Below are 27,640 nucleotides of genomic sequence, written 5' to 3'. Positions count from 1 at the left end.
TTAAAAAGTTTGAGGACCCCTGATAGAGTATAGATGAAGCCACAGAGGCAACACACAGGAGCCAACTACACACCTTAGTGTGTTAAGGGTGGCATACATCTTGTGTGGGTGGAGGAGTTGGTATTTTTTTAATTGCAAGAGTAAAATGCCAAAGTGGGTCAAACAAATGCTTTTCAAGGTAGCTCTTTGGACATAAGGTGGGAAAGAAAAAAACAAACAAACAAAAAAAACAAGATGGGTATAGGAAAGCCAGAAATCTAAGTCTGAGATGAAGTAGCAGTGGATGTGGCCAGAGGTTTATCTCTGTGTGTCAGAGGATCAGGGGTGTTTTAGGGCCAGGAAGTCTTCTCTTCCCTCTTTATTAAAGTAGGAATAGCGATTACTGCTTTCAGCTTTATTCTGGAGATAGCGCCTAGGAATTTGCAGGGAAATGCTATCAGATCACCCGAGCTATGTAAGATGCCAGATTGACTGGAATCATTTCTTCGTTTACCTAAACTACATGTTAAGAGTTCAAGTCTGATGATAGCTGTTATCTTCTAAGGCAGATGAATCTTTCTAGAACAAGCCAAGGTAAACACACACTTGTATAATTACACATCACAAGTGGTAGAATCAGCTTTCACCCTGAATTTTTTCAACCATAACCTATAAAAGAATATGGCTTTTGAAGGTAAATACCTTGGAGAGAAAATGTACTGCTTAAGTCTTTTCTCCTCTTACTAAATCTAGTAACATGCTGGAAAAACTGTCCTTGAGACAGGAGAATTGCTGTATTAATGCCAAGATCATCAATCCACTCGTACAAGAATTGTGGTCTTTATTTACATAGAAGATGGGAGGGAAAAGTATGTAGGGGCCATCCTGATATCAACCTTTGATAAGTATGATGGTGGAGAGGAAGGCTCAGGGAATTCAGAGCCCTGGGTTTCAGTGTTAGCTGTGCTATTGGCCATGTGATCGTGGGCAGGCCATTTACCTTCTCCAAGCCTCAGCATTCACACATATTAAATGAAGATAATAATTCCAATCCCCAAAGTTGCTGGAAGTTTGAAAGAGATGATGGGTATGAAATAATTTAGTATTCAGAATAATGCCATTCAAAAAAGTACAGTTTTATTATTTTTAAAAAAATTTTAAAGTACAGTTTTATTATTATTCACACTCTTAGCTGTTACATAGGAACAAGCAGGATATGCATGAGGAATATTGACACCAGGGACTTCTAGGATTGTTACAGGTATCTGGGTCATACTAGACACAAGGCCAGTCTGGAGTAAGAATGAGTTTGAGAACTTGTCGTTTTATCTGGAACAATCTGTAGGCTTCAACCAAGTCTTCCCTTTCTCCTCCAACTTGACTAAAGATGCTGGGGGTACCCACATGGGTGGCCCCAATGGTTTTGTGTTGAAAAGAAAGTATTTTCCAGGTGGTACTAACTGTGAGCAAACTAAAGGAAAAGTTACATTGTTAATGGAAGCCAGGTGGGCCTCCTTGGAAGGCTGTGAGGCTCCACTAAGGGGCAGACAAATCCTGCTGTTGTGGATACCATGTGATCAGTTTGGGTTTGAAGGATCCTGCTGGGGAAGACAGAGGGGGCTTTGATTCTAAGTAAAAGGGCAGCGAATACAGTGAGGGGTGGCATGAACAGATGGGCCTCTATGCCCCCATGGCCAGATCAACTCTTTCAACCACTTAATACATTTGAAAAGCCCTGTTGTAGGGCATAGAAGCCAAGGAAAAGAGAAGTGCACAATTTTAGGGAAAGCCATAAACTTGCTGTGAATTCAATGCTCAGAAACAGGAAAGGACAGTGATGTCTCTAGACCCTCTGGATTCACAGTAGAAAATTACGAGCAGGTTTCAAAACAAGAATTCTCTTCTTCAATCTGGAGTTCAATAAAAGAACAGATCTTTTCCTTTCTCTGGAGACTGGCTTCCTGAAAAACAGGATAAGCATGATCAGTCCTGGCTCCATCACCGCCTAGCTGTGTGACCTTGGGCACCTTATAGAGCCCATGTGAGCCCCACTTCCCTCATGTTAAATGCGGGATATTAATAACAACTACCTCCTAAGAGTCTGGTGAGGATTAAGTGAGTTAAACACATATAAAGCTTTTTAGAACAGTGGCTGGGGCATAAATATTCAATAAGTGCTTACTATTATTTTGTTTAAAAGGTAGTGTCTGTTTTTTTGTTTGTTTGTTTTGAGACAGAATCTCATTCCTTTGCCCAAGCTAGAGTGCCGTGGTGTCGGCCTGGCTCACAGCAACCTCAAATTCCTGGGTTCAAGCCATCCTCCTGCCTCAGTGTCCTGAGTAGCTGGGACTACAAGCACTCGCCAAAACACACAGGTAGTTTTTCTATTTTTAGTAGAGCGGGGTCTTGCTCTTGCTTAGGGTGGTCTCTAAACTCCTGAGCTGAAGCAGTTCTCCCACCTTGGGCTCCCAGAGTGCTAGGATTACAGGCATAAGCCACTGAGCCCAGCCTAAAAAGGCAGTGGCTTTATATGTGATTGAATCAAATTATTGTGTTGTCAAGCTGCACTTTAGCTTGGTGAGTAAGATCAAGGACTTTGAAGCCAGTAAAAACTGACTCTAGAACTGACTTAGACTCTGGATAAGTCACTTAACCCGCTAAACCTCAATTTTCCCATCTTTGAACGAGGATAAAAACAGAACTGTGTGGTATGTAAGTAGCTACGGGTTCTTATTTTGCTTTACTTTCATGATTTTTGTCATTCTCCTCATCTCTAATGACCCTGTACTTCCGTCTACCTCAGCCATCCATTCCCATGGCCACATGCTAGCCATTGTCATAACCCACACTCATAAGGCCTTTGCAATATTAATTTCAAACATCTACTCTCCAACCACCGCCTCCCATGTCACTGGCCCAAGTAGTTTCATCACTGCTTTTCTTAAAATTTCAGATTAATATGAGGGTACAAATGATTAGGTTACATTGTTTCTTAGATAAAGTTCAAGTTGTGGTTGAGCTCTTCACCCAGGGAGTGTGCTGTATACCCTTACAAGTATACATAAGGTTCACCCTTGTGAACCTTAAGTGAGAGCTTACAAATCCCCCTCCCCTCCCTCCTCCCCCCCATTTAAATTCAGTTGTATTTTTCTCTCATGTGGGCATGTAGTTGTTTATCAGTTTCTTAATAGTATTGAGTACATTGGATATTTGCTTTTCCATTCTTGTGATACTTTACTAAGAAGAAGGTACTTCAACTCCATCTAGGTTAATACAAAAGAGGTAAAGCAGTGATTCTGAACCTTCCTAATGCTGCAGCCCTTTAATACAGTTCCTATGGGTTGTAACCCACAGGTTGAGAACTGTTGATGTAAAGCCATCATCCTTTTATATGGCTGAATAGTACTCCATGGCATACATATACCACAGTTTATTAATCCATTTTATGACATCACCACATTTTTATTAATTAGTATTAGATCATAGCTGTGTACAGTAATACTATCATGGGGCATCATACACTGGTTTTATTTTTATTTTTATTTTTTTCATACACTGGTTTTATAAACAGTTCGACACATTTTCATCACACTGGTTAACATAGCATTCCTAGCATTTTCTTAGTTATTGTGTTAAGACAATCATATTCTGCATTCACTAAGTTTCACATGTACCCTTGTAAGATGCACCGCAGGTGTAATCCCACCTATCACCCTCCCTCTGCCCAACCTCCCCCCTCCCTCCCCATCCTCTCCCCCTTCCCCATATTCTTAGGTTATAACTGGGTTTTAGCTTTCCTATGAAAGCCATAAATTAGTTTCATAGTAGAGCTGAGTACATTGGATACCTTTCCTTCCATTCTTGAGATACTTATATAACTTGCAATCCACCAACATCCCTTTGCCTATCAACTTCCTTCTGCCTCCATTTCCTTCTTTGTGCAGCTAGGATACCATGGTCTCTTGTTATGATCATTCACTTGCAAACACATTCAGCTTCTTTTCCTTATTTTCTATGCACCGTATCCACTTGATACAACCTCACACCTGGCTGAGGCTCCCCATTTGCCTCCTCTGTGTATTACACTAATACTGATGAAAATCACAGAACCCAGCTGACTTCCCTTGAAATTCATGATCTCAGACTTCAGATCAGTGCTCCAAAATTCTGCTTCTGTTTGTGTACTAGCAGGCTTGTGCCCAAGCAGACTTTTGCATACTCTTCAAACGTCCTCTATTCTTGCTCTCAGCTCATGGCCTTGCCCCAGAGTTGACTGAGGAGGTAGAAGTTGGAGTACTGATCTATAGCACTCTTAACCTCCCCACCAGTAAGCCCACAAATTGGTCAGCACCCATGTCCTTATTTTCTTTCTTTGTATGCCTTCCATGTCGTGTCTTTCCATGACAGAACAGTCTCTGTTCCTATCAAAGATAAATGCTTCTACATATCCATTCTGTCTTCTCACTGACTTCACCCCGACCCTAGTTATCCGCATCCTCCTACATCATTAATCTCTTCATCTATATTGGATCATTTCCATTACCATACAAATAGGCTCAAATATTTGCCTTCTTACAAAAGACCTCTTCAAATCCCACTAGTCTCTTTATCTACCACCTCATTTCTCTTCACTACTTCAAAGCTAAATGTTTCTAAGAAGCTACTGCCATTTACTTTCTTCATTTTCTCCTCTCCCATTCATTCTTCAACCCACTCCAATCTGCTTGGTCCACATCACATATTGAAAAATGCTCTTAACAAGGTTACCCAAATTGCTGATGCCACATCTAATAGAAATGTCTGTGTCTTTGTCTTATTGGACCTCTCGGCAGCCTTTGACAGAGTTGATCATGCCTTCTGTTATGAAACACTGTCCTCTTTTAGTTTCTGTTGTCCGTTGCACTGTTCTGGCTCTCCTCTTACCACACTGGCCACTCCTTTTCAGGCCCATCTATTGGTTCTTCACGTCGTCAATCTCTAACTGTTGGCATTCTCCTGGCCTCTGTCCTCAGCCCTTCTCTCTTCTACATCCACATCCTCTGCCTACATGATCACAACCAGTGGCCTTAAATACCGTATTTATGGTAGTAATAAATTCTAAGTGCTTACTCAGCTTTCTCTTCTGAAATCCACACTGACATATACAACTGTTTAAAAAGTCTGTTCACTTAGATGTCTAATAAGCACTGCAGACTTAAAACGGCAAAAACCCAGTTGTGTTTTTGCCTGTCTTCCTCATCTTGACACATGTACTACCATCCACCCTGGTACTCCAACAGGAAACCTAGGAGTTAACCTGGTTTCCTTCCCTTTCTTCACTACTCCTATCTAATCTATTAGCAAGTCCTTCCAAAGGGTTAGCTTTTAGGATAGATACAGGCATCAGCCTGTATCTATCTCTGTTGCGGCCACCTCCTCCTACCTTCCTTTCAAGTTTGCCTCCTAATTAATCTCTCTCTCTCTCTCTTTTTTTTTTTTTTTGCAGTTTTTGGCTGGGGTTGGGCTTGAACCCGCACCTCTGGCGTATGGGGCCAGCGCCCTTCTCCTTTGAGCCACAGCCGCCCACCCACTCTCTTTCTTTTTATTCTTCCCTTTTTTCTTTTGATCCTCCCCACAACCGCTTTTGTGACGTTATCAGATGCAAATTAGATCACACTTAAAATTTTTCCAGGGCTATCAAATCACTGAGAATATGGAATGGAAACACCCAACATGACCCCTGAGGCCGTGCCTCACTTGGCTCCTGCCTACCTGTCCAGCCTTTTTTCCTACCACACCCTCCCTTCCTCCTTGCCCCCCAGCCACACAGGTCTGTTTTTCCCTTCCTCTCATAATTTGGCTCCCATTCCCTGTTGTTTCAATACCTTGTGTTATAGCACTTCCCATAACTTGAGAGTATTTCATATTTTCCCATTTGGGGGAGGGGTATGTCTTCCCCACTAACTCTCTGGGGACAAGGACCAAGACTGCTTTATTCACTGTTTTATTCAATATGTACTATAGCACTGTGTCTGGCAAGTAGCACTATCAACTGTCATTAGTATCTGTATGCGTTGAAGCGATACACAGTGTCTATTTCTACAGACCAAAAAAAAAAGCCAAATTCATGAAAACTTTTGGCATCCATTTGGAACTCATCCCCAGAATGCTCTTCTCCAAGGTCTGTCTACTCTTGTGGCTCTGATTGCTCTTCTGTCGTACATGACCCCTGCCCCTTTGATGTCTGACAACCTGCAGGAAGGGACAAGATCCATGATGGAGGGGCAGGAAGAGATTTTGCCTTCATTCCTTGGACAAATATTTATATGGGGCCTCATATAGGAAATCTTTCAGAACTACCAAAATTCCTACTGAAAGGTACATGCAATTTCACTGCAAAATGAGGTTAATATAAATAACATAAAGAATAAAATATATGAAGAGGTGACTGGGTCCTTAGTCGAATCTACCCAACTAGGTGGTGAGGGGGCATGATTAGGAAGTTAACAAGCTTGCCAATGAATATTGCCATCAGGCAAAATTGGGAGACAGCTACCTGAGAGCAGGGGTTTGACTGGATTCTGTGATCCTTCTACTTGAAGCCCTAGGAAGTCCCCTCTCCCACTTGGTGCTCCCTGCTGCCTGCTTCTGCCCGGGGCCATGGTGGTAGAATGGCAGATGTGGAGCTATTAGTTTAGCTGGGTACCCTTTCCCCACTTTCTCCAACTATGCTGTGCAAGGGAAGAACATCCCTTTGCCACGTTCTCAAGGTAATATTACCCCTTTGCTCTTCTGCTTGCTTTCTGAGCCTTCTGCATCCACTTTCCTTTATTCTAGGATGGTATCCTGGGCACAGATACACAGGGAACCCGTATATAGAGAAATAATCTCACTAGTTGTTAATTTTCACATTTGTGCAATTGATTTAAGTTGAGATCATTTTTGATGATTTTATAACACTGTGAGAGCAAAGACATAATGCTTTGCCTGCCCCCTGCTGCTGTGTTATCTTAAGGTAAGCCCTTTTACCTCTTTGAGGCTCAGTTTCCTCATGTATAAAATGGGGGTGCACATTCACTCAACGACTATTTACTGAACATCTATAATGTAAAGCTTGTGAACATCTCATCCCAAGGCCATTATGGGCAGTGAGCAGGACAGGGGATGTGGTGTGTGATTCATGGTCAATACCCAATAAATGTTCCTGTTATTTTGGGCCTATGAACAGTTTTAAGCATCAAGTTCTCAGTAACTCCAAAATTCACAATAAATAAATGTAGAAAACTGTTCATGTGTGCTTAGGAGACATAACAGTCCTGACTCATTCTCTTGGGCAGGGACTTATATGAAGCCTGGCTCAGCCATGCTAAGGCTTTCATATCAGCCCTAAATATATCTCCTCACTTAGACATGGCCAATTAATCACTGAGGTTGTTTTTTGTTTTGTTTGTTTGTTTCACATAAGGGCCTCAAACAGAATCATTTTTAATAGATTGGCAGATTTTTCTTATCATCTCCATTTAAAACACTCTTTTTATTATTTCCAGCATTAACTCACTCATTCTTGTATTCAACAAATATGTATGAACCTTGCCAAGTATAATTGCAGGTGCTGGGGATACAGCAGTATAACCCTTAAAGTCTCAGCCCTCATTCTAGTGGGGAGTTTATATATTTCCCTGACTCCCACTTCACAGCAGACCGTAAAATCCCTAGATCAGGGGTTCTTTCCTTTGGTCCTCTCTTAAATACAGAACACAGAGCACAACTTGGGGCACACAGGAAGACTTAGACTTCTGAATGGCTTGCTATATGTCAGGCATTATTCTAAGCCCTATTGCATAATATTTCATTTAATCTTCTCACCTCATCCTGCGAGGTAGACACTATTTTTTATGCTCATTTTACAAATGAGGGACCTGAGGCACAAAGTGGTTAAGAAGTGTGAGTTCTGGCGGTGCCCATAGCTCAGTGGGTAGGGCGCCAGCTGCATACACTGAGGCTGGAGGGTTTAAACCCGGCCCGGGCCTGCTAAAACAACAATGACAACTGCAACAAAAAAATAGCCAGGTGTTGTGGTGGGCGCCTGTAGTCCCAGCTACTTGGAAGGTTGAGGCAAGAGAATTGCTTAAGCCCAAGAGTTTGAGGTTGCTGTGAGCTGTGATGCCATGGCACTCTACCCAGTGCAGTAGCTTGAGACTCTGTCCCCCATGCCCCCCCCAAAAAAAGAGAGAGAGAGAGAGAAGTGTGAGTTCCTAAAATTAGTAAATAACAAAGCTGAGATTTGAACCCCGAGCCCAGACCCCGATGATCCTCTCGTCATTCTGCCCAGATTGTCCTCTTGGTGGAGTTCCTACTGACACCACTTACAAATTTGAGTGTGGAGCCCAGAGTTCTGGCCTTGGGCCTCAGCTGACATTTTACCTGACTGCAGAGTCCTGAGGTGGCCCTATGTACTAGGCTGCAAAACGAACATCTGGGACAGAGCACGCTAATCCTCATGAATTTGTTCATTTTTCTGAGTCACCCAGCTCAGATTCAAAAAAACAAAAACAAAACAAAACATACAAACCAAAAAACCCCCAACGCAATAGTAGCTATAGCAAAATGAGAAAATATTTAAGAAATTTCACAGTATGGGGAAGTGCATCGGTTCCTCTTTGAGAGTAAGATAAAACAAATTCTATCTATGAAAATACTGAATAACAAAAACAAGAACTCTGTCAGCTGCTGGAAACCCTGGCTTTTTACACTATATACTCCACAACTTTTTCCAGAATACAGAGACATACTTTCGAAGGCTGAATCAAATACCTACTTTCATTTGCAAGGCTGGTGCTGGCAGGTCCACGATTGGGGGAGGCATATATTTTCTTATCTACAAAACAATAAGAGAAATTGATTGGAAACACAATCTCTAGGGCTGGGTTAGAAAGTGCCCAGTGAGATCTCAGGGGCCCCCAATGGCCTGATCCTCAGCTTATGAACACCTGGCATTCTTCTCTTAACAGATGTTACAAAAACAGAAGAGCTTCTGTTTTTAAGGGCCCTTGGACCCTGTTCCTACTTTTTCGGCAGTGTTCCTGATTAAGGGTCTTTGACCTTCGACAGTTCTGGACTGTCAATCACCAATTAATTAATGTTGGTGTCAACATTAGCAGGACAGTGTGAGAGTTCACCACAGCAAGACCTGAGTGATAAACATTTGTTTGTGAATGTATCTAGAGGTTTCAGGAAGAGTATGTTGCCTGCATTATAGTTTCTCACTGATGTGCCTAGCTTACAATGGATGCTCACTAAATATTTGCTGAATTGGATTTGAACTGTATAGAGTTGCTATTTTTGGAAGGTGATGATTTGAGCCATCTGTGTTCTAACCAACTGTTGAAACAGGGCCCTGCTGTGTGTATGCATAGGCAATATACAAGCACAGTTGGCCAAATTTTCCCTCTGAATCCAGTAGGAGAAGATTTTTGAAAAAGAGTCCAGGGGGTGGAAATTTTCACAGGTTTCCCAAGCATGATGTTTTTATGATTTCCTCTCAAGTACCTTTCTAATCAAACTCTGGAAGTGACAGAGTGGCATTTTAATGGGAAATTTGTTTTCAACATTAGAATGGAACATAGTACCTGACTTAGGTACTGAATGACCCTTTGTGTACTACATGTTAGTTCAGAGTAAAGACAGCTTCCAGTAATTTCTTTCAGGCATGAAACCCTGGGACCACAGATATGCATGGACCAGGAGGATATGAAGAAAACTCATGCAGAGTACAAAATGCTGGAGGATGAAGCCTTGGCCCCAGGAAATTATAAAATATGTACAATTACCAGTGTTTCATAGGAAAGGCAAATCTTTTCACCAGAAAGGTTGCTTTTCTGGTGAAAATATAATTCAGATCAATCCTTCCTTGTACTTTTACAAGGAAGGAAGCCTTGTGTTTTGATGGGTATTTTGCATGTTGTGGGCAGGCACTAATGAAATATTTGCTAGATGAATGAGTGAATAAAGTAAGGATTAAGTCGTAGGGGTATTTCTAGTTCAAGGGGAGGAGTAGTGGTCAGGGAAACCCAAGAGAAGCTAAGCAGGAGGATCCCAGGGTGCAGGAGTGAGCTGATGACAGCCAGGCACTGTTACATTTCAGGCAGCCATGGGGCTGCCTCTATTAGTTGCTTTGAATTTTAATGTGTGGAGCAGATGGTTGGTATAGATTGCCCTTGTTCCTGCCCAGGAGCTTGGCATCATTGCAAGTTGCCAACCTGTTTGGGGGATAGAGTTTGAAGCATCACGGAGCTGTTTTACAAATGGATTATTTAGTGGTTCCCATTCAGGTAAACACAGACCCTATGATTTTAGGCATCATTTTTCTAGGGTAAGGCCAAGTACACGGACTAGGCCAATTTCATCTGGCTGGCTCTCCGTGTAACCCTTTAGCCATTAAACTGTGAATGTCAGTGAGGCCTCATGAGGATATATGGAATGTTTAAACAGAACACCCTTAGCAGTCCTGTGTCTGGAGTGGTAGCAATTAGTCTTGGCATCCCACCCCATGCCAACTCACTCTCAACCACAACCCAATCCTCCAAGTATCTGTAGTCATTTCCTTACAATGGACTGAGCTGGGAGGCAGGTTGAGGAGTAATCCCGTGCTTCCGGCTATCTGGACTGGGTTGCAGTCTTCCCTCGTGGCAGATTCCTGAGGACTGGCTAGGCATCTGTCTTGTGGGAAGAGACTTCGAAGGGACTCAGATTTCCCATCAGGCTCTAGAACCAGATGCCCAGTGGGGAAACCCTGAGAGTAGCCAGGATCTGGGGAGTTGGGGCTAGCTAGGGAGGAGAAATGCCACATACCCCCAGGCTGAGCCGAGGGCCTCCCAGTAAAGGACTGTGGGAACTGGTCCCCAGCCACAGGACCAGATGCCTTCAGGTTGCATTTAACGGCATGGTTTTCGGGAGATACTTCTGGTTGTGCCTTGGTCCATGGAGAAGAGAAACGCCACTGACTTGGAGACATGTCACTATCTGAGAAGGAAAGATTTAGAAAACACATTAATTAGATGCTTATTTATTGTCTTCAAAATGGAAGTAGCTCGATTCTTTCCAGTTAATATATATGCAATATTTTTTTAACTTGAAGAAAATATAGAAAAGGTGATAAAAATCATCTGATCATAATATCCAGAAATAGCCATAGTCCTCCTTGGGTGTACTTCTTTCTAGAATTTGTTTCTATTCATGTATGCATTGTTTTCACAACACATTGGTATTCAAGCTGCTTTTGCTACATTAAAATATCATGAATTGCCTCCTGTAGCAATAAATACAGTCAAAAATCAGCTTTTTAAAGGGCTGTACTATATTCCAGGGTAAGGCAGTCACGTGACTAGCAAATGTCAAGTTTGTGGGAAGCTTGGTTATTTCCCCTTTCTCAATTGTATTAACAACTCAATGAGCATTTTCATATAATGAAAACCAGGTACATCTTTGTACCCTGGTCCAATTTGCACTTTAAAGACACTTTTCTAGAAGTAAAAGTACTTGATTTGTGTTCGGTTGCTGCTATTGTTTAGCTTTATTTTATAGCTGGTGTTTTTTTTTTTTTCTTTTTTTTTTTTTTTATTGTTGGGGATTCATTGAGGGTACAATAAGCCAGTTACCCTGATTGCAATTGTTAGGTAAAGTCCCTCTTGCAATCATGTCTTGCCCCCATAAAGTGTGACACACACTAAGGCCCCACCCTCCTCCCTCCATCCCTCTTTCTGCTTCCCCCCCCATAACCTTAATTGTCATTAATTGTCCTCATATCAAGATTGAGTACATAGGATTCATGCTTCTCCATTTTTGTGATGCTTTACTAAGAATAATGTCTTCCACTTCCATCCAGGTCAATACGAAGGATGTAAAGTCTCCATTTTTTTTAATAGCTGAATAGTATTCCATGGTATACATATACCACAGCTTGTTAATCCATTCCTGGGTTGGTGGGCATTTAGGCTGTTTCCACATTTTGGCAATGGTAAATTGAGCTGCAATAAACAGTCTAGTACAAGTGTCCTTATGATAAAAGGATTTTTTTCCTTCTGGGTAGATGCCCAGTAATGGGATTGCAGGATCGAATGGGAGGTCTAGGTTGAGTGCTTTGAGGTTTCTCCATACTTCCTTCCAGAAAGGTTGTACTAGTTTGCAGTCCCACCAGCAGTGTAAAAGTGTTCCCTTCTCTCCACATCCACGCCAGCATCTGCAGTTTTGAGATTTTGTGATGTGGGCCATTCTCACTGGGGTTAGATGATATCTCAGGGATGTTTTGATTTGCATTTCTCTAATATATAGAGATGATGAACATTTTTTCATGTGTTTGTTAGCCATTCGTCTGTCATCTTTAGAGAAAGTTCTATTCATGTCTCTTGCCCATTGATATAAGGGATTGTTGGCTTTTTTCATGTGGATTAATTTGAGTTCTCTATAGATCCTGGTTATCAAGCTTTTGTCTGATTGAAAATATGCAAATATCCTTTCCCATTGTGTAGGTTGTCTCTTTGCTTTGGTTATTGTGTCCTTTATAGCTGGTGTTTTAAATACACTGAACGGGAGGATTCCACAGAACCTTAAAAAAGGCTTAATGCTTACTCTAGGGTTGAGACCCCATTTTCCAGAGGAATCTGGGGCACAGAGATGTTAAGCAACCAGACCAAGGTAGCAAAACAGATTATCCAAGTAGGGAAGTAAGCGGCCCTGGTAAGTGACAGGTAGGGAAGTACTTTCTTGGACCTCATTCTGCAAAAAGCACAATGCTTGGGGTCAAGAGGTGACTCGGTTTCTTCTTGCAAAGTTCACATGGACTGCCTAATAGGGATGGCATCTCCTTTGATCCCACAGGCATGATTCTAATTGTGCCTATGCTAGTGGCTGAAACTGAGGTCTCAAGTGTCTAGGAGAGTTCACGACATAGATGGATGTTTTCCCCATTGTCAACACCCACTCAGGCAAGAAGGGAAGAGGGAACGAGCTCTGCCAGACGGTGCTTAAAGCCTGGAGCCTCTCATCTGTCCAAGATAATGGAGGGAGCTGTGGGCGTGGAGACAAAAGAAGACTGGCCGACTGGAAAGGCTGTCTGGAACGCTGGTCCTCCCTCCCGCCATGTGTGCCACTCCCAGCTCTCCTGAATGTTCAATTTGACTGGATTTTGTGCAAGATAAAAGCGTCTGAGAGGCCTGCACAGTGTTACAGGATTGCCACCACCCACCACCCTAGCTTTCTGTGTAACACAAATGATGAGAGCAGAAGCCCAAGCCCACGTGGCACAGACATTGTGCCCAACTTCGCACACCATTCACAATGAGTGATGGGCGATGGCCGGCCTCTTCTAATGAAACCAAATGCCAGGCAATATATTAAGATGTGCTCCGGGGGTGAATGGTACTTCTGAAAATTGATAAAGCCAGAAGCTAGTCAGAGCACTGTGTGGCACAAATACAGCAATTAAGCTGGCTCAGTATAATCACTGTCTGTACTTCATATTGAATAAGAGTACTGCGTGTCCTTAGCACAAATTAGAAACAAAGTGTAGCCCCTGACAACTGGGCACTTTCCATCTGGACTGGCCTTACAGATCTCATACACACATACACAATGTGGAAGGCAGGGCCCCAGAGGATTTTGAATTTTTTTTTTTTTTTTAAGCAGAGTCTCACTCTGTTGCCCAGGCTGCAGTGCCATGGTGTCAGCCTAGCTCACAGCAACCTCAAACTCCTGTGCTCACGTGATCCTCCTGCCTCAGCTTTCTGAATATCTGGGACTACAGGTGCCCACCACTGTATCAGGCTGATTTTTCTTTTTTTAGTAGAGATGGGGTCTCACTCTTGCTCAGGCTGATCTTGAACTCCTGAGCTGGAGGATCCCCGTGCCTCGGCCTCCCAGAGTTTTAGGATTACAGTCATGAGACACTGCACCTGGGCAAAAAGTTATTTTTAAAGCAAAACTGTAAGAAATCACTTACTCAGTGAGTGTTCCAAAAGAGAAGTCACCATCATGAATGACTAATCCCTGACTGCCTGATTTCCTTTCCCCTTTCTTCCCTTCTCTTCCCTCTGTCTGTGTCTTTAATACAAACCCCGCCTTAGAATGAAGTGGAAACTAAGAAGCCTGTGAACATACACACTTAAGTCTTACACCACAGAAGTCCCACCTTTGGCCTGTGCAATCTGTGCACATAGACTGTCCCCTCTCAGCTCTCTTGGCTGGTAACACTTGCTGCTCATTCACTCACCCAGGAACAAAGAGGATATTCTTTGCATTAACTGCGGTCAAAATAACTCCGGAGGCAGAGGGACAGCTTAGAGGAGATAGTCCTATTTCAGGGCAGCAGGAGGGTCTGTTCAGCCCCCACTCTTTGTTATAGCTACCTCCCTGGGAAACCTAGATTTATGATGAATAGTCAAGTTCCTTTTCCCAACTGAAAATGATCAAATACAGAACATGCTCTAGTATTTTGAAAGTTGAGTGGCTAAGAGCTCAGGATCTGGAGTCAAACCCTACTGGTGGTGAATGCTATAGCCACCTCTTACTAGCTGTGGGACCTTGGGCAAGTCACTTGACTCTCTGAGCCTCAGTTTGCTCATCAGGAGAGTGAGCACAGTAAGAGTTAACCTGTAGAATTGGTGTGAGGATTCAACAAATTAATCCACATGACAGCCCCTAACAAAGGGCCTGACATCCAGAAAGTACTCAGTAAGTATTAGCCATTATAAACGTTATTACCAATAATTCTCATTGGGTATTCATTCTGTTGCTGGGGTGTTGTCAGGGTCTATACATGTGTAACAGTGGGGTGGTCAAGAGACTGGCTCTAGAGTCTGATGGACTTGGGTTTTAATCTCCTTTACTCACTGGTTATGCGATCCACCTCCAGACACTTACCCTTGCTGCGCTGCAGTTTTCTGCTCTGTAAAATGAGGGTAATAATAGCCGTTGGAAAAAAACATTTTGTGAAGTACAATCAACACAAGGAAAAATGCACAAAGAGAAGCGTGCAGCTGGGGAGAATTTTCACACACTGGGGAAGGAGCGCGCAGGTGTAGGTCGAGTAGCAGAAGGTGAGTACCAGCCCAGGAGCCCCCTCCAGCTGCAACCCCCCACAAAGGTAACCACTGTCCTGTTTTCTAACACCTTAGGTTCAGTTTGCCCGTCTTTGAACTTTGAAAGTCACAGGGATTTTGAGGACTGAAGCAAGGGGTTCAATATACATTTGTGCAGATTCCTTCCCCCACTGGAAAGAAAGCTGTCAGTGTTTGCAAGCGCTGTAAACAATTAGCACGACTATATCTCATAGATATTTGCTCTGAAAAAGAAAGCTCGCATTTCTTCCTCACCCACATGGACTATGACAGATGGGAGGGGAGAGAGAAGGGGGAAAGACCCTTTGAGACTGGCTAGAAAAGACCTCTGGGTGCTCAGGTATGCACGCACGCTCCCACCTTTTCTCAGCCAGGCCTGAGGTTGGGCTGGTGACTGGGGCTGTGGTGGGGGAGGACTATTTCAGAGTGAGTGTGCACCAGGGTGATGTCCCTTCCCCACAGAAACCATAGTCGCTGAAGCTTCTCATTACCGGCTCTGAAATCCCCAACGTCCTTTTAAAACAGACATCATTTAAAACGATACCTGCAACTTGTGCTTTCTTTTCTGAAGTATAGCCACTATAAATTATAAGTAAGTAAATAAGAACATAACGTTGATTTGGGAAGAGAAGCCATAAAATTTGATGGCATTTCCTAGCCACATGGGTCTCTGTGTTTGGGTTTTGCATATTTGGCTCCACAGAGTGCCCTGAGAATGTGGGTGAGTCAGCAATGGGAGCCCGTGAATGGGGGCCTGTTTCCAGTATGGCCTAGCCGGGTTGGGTGGCTTGGTGCCGGCCTACAGGGACTGAGAGGATGTTAACAGTCAATAACGAAAGACTACTGTATAGATTCCCCACTGCTTTCAAACCTGCGTGTGTGTCCTGTAACACCTCCAACGTGAATCTCTCTAGGAATGGAAGTCTTTCGTGCCCCCCACCCCGAGGCAGCAGAGTTTATGAGAAACTTGACTCCTAAGAATGACAAGCGAGGCTTTGAGGGAAGTAGTCTTTCCTTCATTTGTTCAATCAGCAGACAAATATTTGCCTGGCCCACATCAGGCTGTGTTCAGAAGACATCTTCACAGTCAAGGGATTTGTGAGATTGTCACAGGGAAAACACAACCACCGAAGCCTGGCTTAGCCAAGAAACATGGTGGTGCCCAAGCTTCCTTAGCGGGCAGAGTCTGCGCAGAAGGAGGTGAAGTCAGAAGGCACAGGAGACACGACGGCAGCCGCAGAGTGGGAAATGTGGAAGCTTACAGGACAGGCCAGCTGCTCTGTGGTCCTTATGTTTTGAAGGGAGGTCCTTGCATCCATCCAGCTTTCAAGAACGTGAGCACGCTTTGGCATCTCTTCCTCCAAAATAACTTACTATGTGCCACTTGACGTGCTTACCATATTGACTCCTTGCAAGTACCCTCTTGTAGTTCAATAATATTCAATTTTAGAGATGAGGAAACTGATGGACAGAGAGGTGACATAAGATACGCTGAGATCACTGGCCTGTCCCCAGGCTGCCTGGTTCTAAATCTGTATATCGCCCTGTGCCCCCTCTCTGTGGTGACCCCATCTGTAGGGAAAATGCCCTGTGATGCAAATCACAGTTCCATTCATTCAAGCAGTATGGACTGAGCACTTCCGTGTGTCAGGCCTTGTGCTGGGTACTTAGAAACAGCACTTAACAGACTGAGTCCCTCCGCCATGGAGTCAGAGGCTAAGGGAGGAGTCCAGAAAGGAACAGGTTAACATATGATGCACGCCCTGCAGTGACAAATGCTAAGAAGAAAAATATAACAAGGTAAGAAGACAGAAAGTAACAGAACCGGGGCTTTTATTTTTAAATAGATTGTTCAGAGAAGGCCTATTTGAAGAGGGCCATTCAAATGGAGACCTGGATGGAGGGAAGGGAGGCCATGCTGACATCTGGGGAAAGAGCATTCCAGGGAGAGGGGAGACCAAAAGTGCAAAGGGAGGCCCAGAGGCAGGGTTGTCCTTGGAAAGTGGTAGGATTTGAAATCAGAAAGTCAGCAGGGGCTGGGATGAAGTAGGGCTCCACTGTGACTTTGGATTTGGTACAAGTGAGATGGGAAGCTGTCGGAGGGTTTTGAAAAGAAAACAGCTATGTGGCATGACTCCTACATTAATTAGTGCTATCACTCTGACTGCTATCCTGAGAAAAGACTGAAGGAGAGGAAAAACAGAGGCTGTGAGAACAATTAAGAGGCTACTTTAATAATCCAGGGGGTGGGGTGGACATGACTGATGGCTTCTTAGGCCCAGGTCAGAAATCCATTCAGGGCTGCAGATACATGTTGAAATTGATTGACATATAGATGGCATTTAAGACCAAGAGAGTGGGGGATTGCCTAGCGCGTGAGTGTAGGTAGAGAAAAGAAATTGCCCAAAACCTAAGTCCTGGGGCCCTGAAATGTTCAGAAGGTGGAGAAAGGAACAGGTGTGGTGGCTCACACCTGTAATCCTAGTACTCTGGGAGGCTGAGGCAGGTGGATTACTTGAGCTCATGAGTTTGAGACCAGCCTGAGCAAGACTGAGACCCATCTCTAAAAATAGCCAGCTGTTGTGGTGGGCGCCTGTACTCCCAGCTACTAGGGAGGCTGAGGCAAGAGGATCAACTGAGGTTCCTCCTCTACAGAGGGCAATAGAGTGAGGCTCTGTCTCAAAACAATAACAAAAAAAGAAGGTGGAGGAAGGAGTACATTCAGTAAAAGAGACTGAAAAGGAGCAAGGAAGTGGGACCAGGGAAGGAGGAAAACCAAGAAAAAGCGCTGTTGTGGAAAACCAAGAAAAAAACCAAGAGAAGAAGGTGTTTCCTGGGGGAGGGCAAAGTCACTGCAGCCAGTGCTGCTGATAGGTTGCATGAGATAAGGACAGAGAGGGACGGTCAGACTTGGCAAGTGGAGGTCACTGCTAACCTCGAGGAGAGTGGTTCCAATGATGAAGCTGAAGGTGCAAGTGGACCAGGGTGTCCATACAGCACGACAGGAGGCCAGAGTGTACACGGATACCACTTTTGAGTTTTGCTGCAAAATGGCGCAGAGAAATGGGGCAACTGGCCGAGAGTGAGCTTGATCCCAGAGTGGGTTTCCCCAGGCAAGTAGAACAGAGGAAGTGGGAAACTGTGAATGTAGGATGCTTACAGGAGAATGATTGTAATGAATCCAAGCCAATGGGCTCAGAAATAGAGTCAAATAGCCAAAGTCAGCGTGCTTGTCCATATATTAAAAGTACCCAGGACTTTGACCCCTCCGAGGAGCCAGCGAGATCCTCTGAAGCTCTTATGACATGTCAATCCCCCAAATGACTCTAGATCAAAGTCATTCCTGCTCCTGGTCTAGTTGTTTAACACACTCTCAGATATTACCTCCCTGCTCTGCACCCACCTTCTCCTGCCTGTTTTAACACCAAGCTCCACACGGCTTCCTTTCAAATTTGTGGCTGGTACGTACCCTTCCATGTGTTTACTTAACCCATGAGATCCTCTGAGAAAATCCTGTCACTTGACTGGAAAAGCAATTTCCAGAGAGAAGTGGATTCTGCGAAGGTAAGCACATCAGATACTCACCAACTCCCTGTCCAGACCCAGAAGCCAGAGTGATGGCATCTGGGAACAGGTGAACTCTTCACACTCAGACAGAGGCCCTTCTTAGAGGCACATATGTCCACCAGTGACAGCAAGACGCTCCACACATGCTCTCAGCAACAGCAGCAAAGAACTCTTAAAATCAACCAGACACTCATCTATTTGCAAGGCATGTTTCAGAAAGGTAAGGAGAGGCATATCCATTCACATCTGGCCAGCAGGAGGCACAGAGCCTAGGGCCCATGGATACTTTTAGGGACCCACAAAACGTTTTCACTGCTTTTAAAATAGGAGAAAAAGATGGATTTGATAATGACACTGAATATAGAAAAACGAATCCAGCCTAGATTATACCCCTCTTTACACCAATGAAGTCATAAAATGTAACTTTTAATAGTTTTATGCAGGAAGGGGCCCATGGTGTCACGTGTCTAGGGTCCGTGAAAGTCACACTGTGGCCCCTGCCAACTTGGTGTTTGTGGCTTTCTCCAGAGCCGGATATTTTGATGTACACGTCTTGATATATCTCTATTGAAATCACTGCTTTGAAATGTAAGAATACTTGTTTCTTAACAGTTAGTTAATATTGTGTGCAGTAGACACCCCTGGTCCTGTGAAGGGTAGGATAGTGTGTAGCAAGACTCTTCAACCTCCCTATAACCCCACTCTTGTTCACCAGAACATGCACTATTAGTCAAGAGCAGGCTGGGAGTACCTACATGGATCTGTCCGTCCTTCCTTCCTTCCTTCCTTCCTTCCTTCCTTCTTTCCTTCCTTTCTTCCCTCCCTTCTTCTTTCTTTTACTTTCTTTCTTTTTTTGATAGAGTCTCAATCTGTTGCCCAGCCTGGAGTACAGTGGTGTAATCACAGCTCACTGGAGCCTCCAACTTCTGGTCTCAAGTGATCCTCTCACCTTAGCCTCTCAAGTAACTGAGATTACAGGTGTGAACCACTGTGCCCAGCCTTGCTTTTTGCTTTATAGATCCTTTGGTACTCCTGGTCTGTCAGGCCAATAGTAATAGTAATAATAATGAGAATACTGATTAAGATTACAACAGTGAAAAGTTGTGGGACTCTCCCTGTGTGCTGAGCAGTGCACCCAGCACTTAACACAACTAAGGAAATCAAAAATTAGGTGGTCTCACCTGAACAAACAGCACCCATTTTTACATTCAACTTCTAAGAAGGAGTGTGGCTTCTCACTAGACAGCCTGACTTGCCTTTAGCAAATATATGCATGTCCAAATGTGTCAAGTACAACCAAGAATGGGTCTTGGAGTGATCTCCTTGACAGGGAATTCCAGCCTCCTCCCTCCCAATACACTCACCATTCCTTAGGATCACATCTTCAATCTGCCTCGAGGGGCTCAGCACCCGGGGACTCTTGGCACTGCTCAGAGCTCTGGAGAAGTGCTCGTCCACCACGCTGCTGATGTCCCCTTGGAAATACGTGAAAAGGACACATCGGGAATTCCATTCGGTCTTTATAGGCTTCTGCCTCTCCCTGGGCAGCTGGATGGCTGTCTTCTTCATATCTTCCATTGTGGGAGAGGGACACAGATGATAGCTGTGGATGAAGCGGAAATTGTTACGGGCATTTCCAAGTGACTTGGCTTTAGTTCGGACAAGTGGCATCCTTGCAGAAGGACAGTTTACTTCTGACAAGCACAGGTTCTTACTGGGACCTGAGGAGCTGCCAAAGCTCCTGAAGGTCAGCAACAACACTGTTGCAGGCCTTTGTCTAATCAGTGTTCAGGGAACAGCATGACTAATCTCTGCAAAGCACCAAGCAGCGCCTGCTTCCACAAATGAGAATTATCAGGTAACGTGAGTAGAGGAGTATCAGGAAATGAGGAGATGGGAGGACATTAAGGCCAAGTAGCAGAGCAACTTTCCTTCCAGGGAGGTAGGTTTCTTTCTCCCAAAAGAATGAGCCATGGTTGGCCCAGAACTACCTATAATCAGGAGGTCCCCTAGAGAGCCAGACTGAGCAAGACAGTGGGAGCTAGCCAATTCCAGCTTGCATAGCAGGCATCCCAACTACTTCCAGGCCAGAGAATAAACCACATCAAATTCTCCCACTCCTCCTGCTGCCTTAATCTACAAAAGACCCAACCCATCTTACACACAACCCATCTTAGAAACTAGCGATTGCAAACACCACCAGCTCTATGGTCTGCAGACAGATATATTCTGAACAAAGTGCAGATATCTAAAAACCAGTTTGATGCTGACATATTAAGGCTACATTTGAGGAAAGCTCCTGAAAGCTTGTAAGATAGTCATCTCTGTTTGCCACCATATCTCCTGGCTTTAGAACAGTGCCAGGAATAAAGTCCCTGAATTGCCTTAGACCTGGGTTCTAATAGCGATGTCATCATCGTATCCTACCTTGTGAGTTTCTGGGAGGCAGAGGCTGTCTGTTTGCATCCAGGACAGGACCTGGCATGCAAGACATGGTGTGGTCCTTCTCTATTAGGGAAGTAGCCTGTCTGGATGCTTCCTTGCCTTTGGCCACCCAATCTGGCTTGCCAGCTGCCCTGGCTAAGAATGTATTTAATCTGTCCATTCTTGTCAATACAATGAAAATGCTAGAGTTTAATAGACTCTTTCCCTCTCTAGTTGATGAGGTCCTTGAGGATAGAGAATATTTCTTATTCATTTCTTTATCTCCAGAATCTAGCACAAAGTAGTTATTCAGTAACCAATGCCTGAACAATTGAATGCCATCTCATTCAGAGAAAGCGCATTGTAAAGAAATCACACAGGGTTAGGAGTCAGAAGGCCTGAGATTTCCCTTGGCTGTGTAACTTTGCGGAAACCACATAGCTTCTCTGGGTTTCAAAGTACTCGGGTAAAAGGAAGGAGTTGGGGTGTGTGAATTCTGCAGCCTGGTCTTTTATGGTACTGTTGGAAGTGTCAACAGGTTATTATAGGGACATTAGGAAAAAATCTGGCAATAAGTAAGGGGCCCTTTAAAAAAAATGTCCTGCTTTCAGAATCGTTCTAGCTTCAGTTATGACTAGATGATGAAAAGCCTTTGACTCAGCACCATTACTCTGAATCCCAGGCCGACTGTTATGCTAAGCATAATCGGGTGCTACCTCAAAAATGAATCCATGGCACCCTTATTTCAAAAAACATGTGAACAACCACTTTGGAAAACTGGTAGTCCCTTATAAAGTTAAACACATTCTTACCACGTGATCCAGCAAATCTCACTTCTAGGTGCGTATGGCCAAGAGAAAGAAAAACCATGTCGACACAAAGATGTGTACGTGAATGTTCAGAGCAGCTTTCTTCATAGTAGCCCAAAATGGAAACCACCCAAATGGCTATCGCAGGAGAAGAAATAAACTAGCTATGCCGTACCTCTACAATGGAATGCTACTCAGGAATCCAATAAACTACCAACCACACAACAGCAGGGATGAATCTCCAAGACATTGTGTTGAATGAAGAAACCAGACGCAAAAGACCACAAATTGAATGATTCCACTTATATGGACCAAGCACAAATAATCTATGGAATAGAATTCAGAGCAGTGGTCAGCTGTAGGTGTCCTCCAGGAATGAGGACAAGGGAGCCCTCCGGCATGTGGAAATGTCCTACAGCTTGATGAAGGTGATGGTTACTACATGAATGTAGACAGTCGTTAAAACTCATCAAACTTCACACTTAAGGCTGGGCATTGTAGTGGGTGCCTGTACTCCAGCTACTTGGGAGGCTGAGGGGGGAGAATTGCTTGAGCTCAGGAGTTCAAGACCAGCCTGAGAAAGAGCGAGACTCCCATCACCTCTAAAAATAGAAAAATTAGCTGGGTGTGGTGGTAGACATCTGTAGTCCCAGCTACTCAGGAGATTGAGGTAGGAGGATTGCTTGAGCCTTGAAGTTTGAAGTTGCTGTGTATGGCACTCTAGTCTGGGAGAATGGAGTGAGAGACTCTGTCTCCAAAAAAAAAAAAAAAAAAAAATTACACTTAAGGTCTGTGCATTTCACTGTGGGTAAATTATCCCTCAATTTTGAAAAGCCCATAATATCTTCAGATACTTAGAGTGGTAGAACAAAGCAAAGGTGTGATGAACCATAAAGTAATAATAAATGTAGAGGCAGCACTTTTGAAAAAGCTACAGTTCACAGAATACCTACTTTGTACCAGAAACTACATATATATAACTGTATATGTAGACACACACACACACACGTATCTTCTCCAATCTTTTTTCTTTCTTTTTTTTTTCTTGAGACAGAGTCTCACTCTATCACCCTTATCACCTTGGGCAGAGTGCCATGACATCATAACTCATAGCAAACTCAAATTCTTAGGTTCAAGTGACCCCTCTTGCCTCAGCCTCCCAAGTACCTGGTAGTACAAGTGGCCGCCACAACGCCCAGCTAGTTTTTCTATTTTTAGGAGAGACAGGGTCTCACTCTTGCTCAGGCTGGTCTCAAACTCCTGAGCACAAGTGGTCACCTGCCTCAGCCTCCCTAAGTGCTAAGATTGCAGGCATGAACCACTGCACCTGGCTCTTTTTTTTACTTTTTAAGACAGGGTCTCTATCACCCAGATTAGAGTACAGTGGTATAATCAAAGCTCGCCAACTCCTGGGCTCAAGTGATCCTCCCATCTCAGCCTTTCAAGTAGCTGGGACTACAAGTGCACACCATCATGCCCAGCTAATTCCTTTTCTTTTTTTGTTTTGTAGAGACAGGGTCTTGCAGGCCTGGGCTCAAACTATTAACCACAAGTGATCCTCCCACCTCAGCCCCCCAAATCACTGGGATTACAGGTGTGAGCCACTGTACCTGGCCACTTCTCTGCTCTTTACAACCCTCAAAGTAGGCATTATTAGTCCCTTTTTACAGATGAGTGATTTGGTGGTTAGGGAAGGTGAAATAAACTGCCCAGCATATGCAGTTAGGTGTGGGAGAGCTGAGATCTGAACACAGGTCTTTCTCCTCCCACCACCATCCCTTGCTTTCTACCTGGTGGGTCTAATAGTCCCTTCGCCTCTATGGGTATCAGTCTCCCCATCAATCAAAGGTGGAGGCAGGCATGACTCTAATCCCTGGGGGGCATTGAGCCAGGGCCCTAAACCAGAGTTATCTGGTTTCCTTAAGGCAATGGGAGCAGAATCTCTGCCACCCCTTCAGGGCTTCTCCTTGAAGCCCCTGCTTATTAATGCAAGGGCCAGAGAGCAGCTCTGGGGAACTCACCCTCTAACTCTCAGAAGTGCCAGCAGCCACTGAGTAGGTTCAGGCTTGACACAGCTTGCAATCTCTCTTTGCTAACTTCCCCTGAAGCCACAGAGAAGGAGCTGGCGGGATCCTGGGGACACATCAGAGCCCTGAAGCCTGTTTGTACTCTCCTTGGGGATAGTTCCCAGATACCTCAGGCCAACAGGCCCCAGCCAGGAAAGGTTAGAGATGGAGAAAGTCAGAGACTGTATTTCAGCCTCTTCACCTTGGAGGACTCAGACCTCAGGCAGCCAGGGATCCTGAATAAACCCATAAGGACCCTCCTGACCCTGTTTCCCTCCCAGAATACACAACACAAACTGGAAAGGAAAGCTACGGATTACCTCTCTGGATGCAGCTCCCAAGCAACTCCCTGGGCTGTACTAAGACCGCAGAGGAACTGTGGAGAGGAAGGATATTAAATTCTGAGAATTGTCATTGGCTTAACCCTGTGAAGAACAGTGTCCCCCTGCACCTCTGGAGAAAACTTGAGCAGCTTTGTTCTCAAAAGAGCACTCCATAGGGGTCTCTTTATTCACAAGTGAATCGGAAAGGTGGGTCTGGCCCGGGAGAAAGAGATACTATAAGGCTGAAGAGAGGGTGGGGGGCTCCTGGAGAAGACGCTTCTGTATCGGTGCCTGGCTGGTAGCAAAACCCTCTCATAGACAAAACCTCAAGGCCACACTTTGCCAGCTGTGCAGAGAGAATGGCATAATCCCCAAACTACACACAGCTTGCAACCTCTCCAACGCACAATATATAAAGACACCAAGGGAATGCAAGTGGACCTCAACATAGTCCCCACACTTCTGCCAAAGAAATATCTTTGAACACGGAATCTGAAACCAGCAGTTTGTCTTGAACTCCACCAGGGTCCACCTGCATGGATACGGTTACCACACTTCTGCAAAATGTTCTCTAGCACTGCAGGGCTGGGGTGGGAAATTACAGGGGTTGGTTATCACAACAGTCCCTCAGAACAAAAGCCCCAAAGGGACAAGATTGTATCTCATTGAGCAAAGCATGTGATGCCCCCCATTTTTCCCCAGGTAAATTTTCATCTTTCTTCCTCTCCTGCACCCCCCCACGCCCCAAAGACCCCAGCTTCTCTTACCTTAGTTCCGGACCATCACCTGAGACAGAGCAACAGTCTATGGCTAGAAAAGGTGTGCTTTGCTGACCAGAGCTGCCTGGCCTACTTAAGAGCAGCCAGTACTTGCGGAAGCAGGAGCTGGAAATTTGTACCCCCCCTTGCTACTTTCTACCTCTGTAAGCTGGGGCTATCCAAGGCGTTTCCTGCTAGCTATCTATTAAGAATGCAGAAAATGCACTCCAACGAGTCAACCTGGTTGGGCACCTACAGGAATGAGGAAAGTGGGAACTCATTTTTATTTCTTTCTTTTTGCATTAAAAAAAGCACTTTGTGAGATTTGTCTGTGGAACTAGGGGACCAATCATTTGCCTGACACCATACACAGGGTCAGTAAAATCTAAAACATCAGTTACAGGGGTTGGGGGGTTAGATCAACTTCATGTCACATTTGATCTCGGGAACCGTGAGTTAGTTTGGGTTAACCCTAGTTTCTCTCTTTCTCCTTGGGAAGAAGAGGGGAGCCCAGACCCCCAGGATTCTGGACTAGTCACAGGGCTGCAGAGGGAGGAAGGATTTCTCTGAACCTGGGATGGACAAAGCAGTTCAGGGAGTCCAGTAGGCAATTTGGAGCAGGAGGTCCTAATCCTCATTTTAAAAGCCCCTCAATATTACCTCAGTAAGTGGCACTGTCATTCGGACCCCAAACCTTGGAGTGATTAAATTTGTTCTTCTCTTTCTCTACTTCAACAACAACCAATATTTCTTGAACACCTACTGTGTGCCAGGCACTGTTCTGGAAGTTATGTTCTATAATGAACATGACAGACCAAATCCCTACCTGCATGGAACAAATGTGCACAAGTTACATGTTAGTGTGTACACGTACATATGTACATTATGTGTATAATGTCATATAATGATAAGTACATGAAGATAAGCAGGGAAGGGGAAGAGGGAGGGCTGGGATTGGGTGCTGGTTTATAGATGGTGGCCAAGAAAGGACTCTCTGATAAGGACACTTGAGCAGAATCCTGAGTAAGAAAGCCATGTGGATACCTGATCTCCTGATATCTGAGGGAATGTCAAATGCAAAAGATGAGATGATGGTGTGTTCCCAGAAGGCCAGTATGGCTGGAGGGGAAGAGGAGAAAGGGTCACGGGAGCCAGATCACATAGGACTTCATTGGCCAAGCTAAGGCTTCTGGCTTTTCCTCTGAGTGAGGAGGAGGCCCACTGGAGGGTTGGGGGAACACATCCACAAATCCTGAAAGCTCTACCTTCCAATCCTTACCCAATCTGTTCTTTCTCACCACGTCCCCAATGCTCACCCTCACCTAAGCCGTGGTCATTTCTCGCCAGGACCACCTCCACAGCCTCTTAATTGGACTCCTCACTTCCACACGTACCCTGTCTAATCTATTTACTCCAAGACAGCCACATGATCATTTTAGACCATACTTCGAATGCTGTTGCTCCTAGTTTAAAAGCTTCCAGTAAAAAACATTGATCTCATGAAGATAGAGTATAAAATGATAGATATCAGAGACTAGGAAGTTTGTGTGTGTATGATGAAGACAGTTTGGTTAATGAGCTTAAACTTACAATTAGATAGAAGGCATAAGTTCTAATGTTCCAAAGCAGAGTAGGGGACTATAGTTAGCAACAATGTGTTGTAAATTTCAAAGTAGTTGGAAGAGGGGACCTGAAATGTTCCCCATACAAGGAAACGATAAATACTCAAGGTGGTGGATACCTCAAACACCATAACTTGATCATTACACAGTCTGTGCATGTAACAAATATATGTACCCCATAAATATGCAACATATTATGTATTAATAAAAAAAGCTTCCTGACATGACCTGCCAGACCCTCCCTGATCAGCCCTGCCTCCATCTCTGTCCTTTTCTCTTATAACTATCCTCTGCACACCATTCTCCTTTGCTGACTTTCCAGCTCCTCTTTAAACAGGTTAAACACCCTTTGCCCCTGGCTATTTCCTGTCCCCAGCATGCCCACCCCCAGGCATCCTCATGGATGCTCTCTCTGTGCCTTCGAACCTCTGCTCAGTCACTTCTTCCTTCTCTAACCATCCCATCCTACTTTGGATTTTGAAATCTCTATCCTGTCACTCTAGTTTGTGTTTCTTCATAGCACTTTTCATCTCTTGATATCATCTTGCATATTTGTTTATAGTTTGTCAGCCTTCTAAAATAATATCTGGTATAAATGGGGACTTAGTATTTGTCGAATGGATGTGTGAGGAGGAGAGGTTATTCAAGTATTCACACAAGTAAATGTACAACCGCAACAGTAATGATTCGAAGCCTGGTACTGGGAAAGTCTGTGATTAGGACCCCCGACTTAATCAGGGAAGACAGAGTAGCTTCCCTGTGGGAATAATGCTTGGACTCAGATGTGATAGGCTGAGAAAGAGTTAAAGAAGCAAAGGGGGAGGAATGCTCCCAGCCTTGAGATGGGAGGGGCCTGGAAAACCTGAGTGGCAGGAGCAGAGGAAGCAGTGTGGAGTGGAGGCAGAGAAAGGGAGCTTGAGAAAGGACAGGTGGGAAGGTACGCAGGGGCCAGAGCAGGCCAGGCTTTGTGGGCCACGTTGTGGAATTTCTGTCTTCTTCC

At 44.4% G+C, this 27,640-nt stretch overlaps 1 protein-coding gene across 1 annotated transcript; it reads right to left on the bottom strand.

Annotated features, from left to right (window-relative positions):
* Positions 1-1,360: 1,360 nt before the first annotated feature.
* Positions 1,361-20,216, bottom strand: VGLL1 (vestigial like family member 1). Its single transcript, XM_053579874.1, is given in 5 exon segments — positions 1,361-1,411; positions 1,413-1,450; positions 8,777-8,836; positions 10,567-10,980; positions 20,003-20,216. Coding segments are annotated over 5 exon segments (777 nt in total).
* Between the last annotated feature and the right edge of the window lie 7,424 nt (positions 20,217-27,640).

This window comes from Nycticebus coucang, chromosome X (genome assembly GCF_027406575.1).
Source record: "Nycticebus coucang isolate mNycCou1 chromosome X, mNycCou1.pri, whole genome shotgun sequence".
Taxonomy (NCBI): Eukaryota; Metazoa; Chordata; class Mammalia; order Primates; family Lorisidae; genus Nycticebus; species Nycticebus coucang.
The sequence above is the reverse complement of the archived record's forward strand: the minus strand, read 5'-3'. Positions and strand labels throughout refer to the sequence as shown.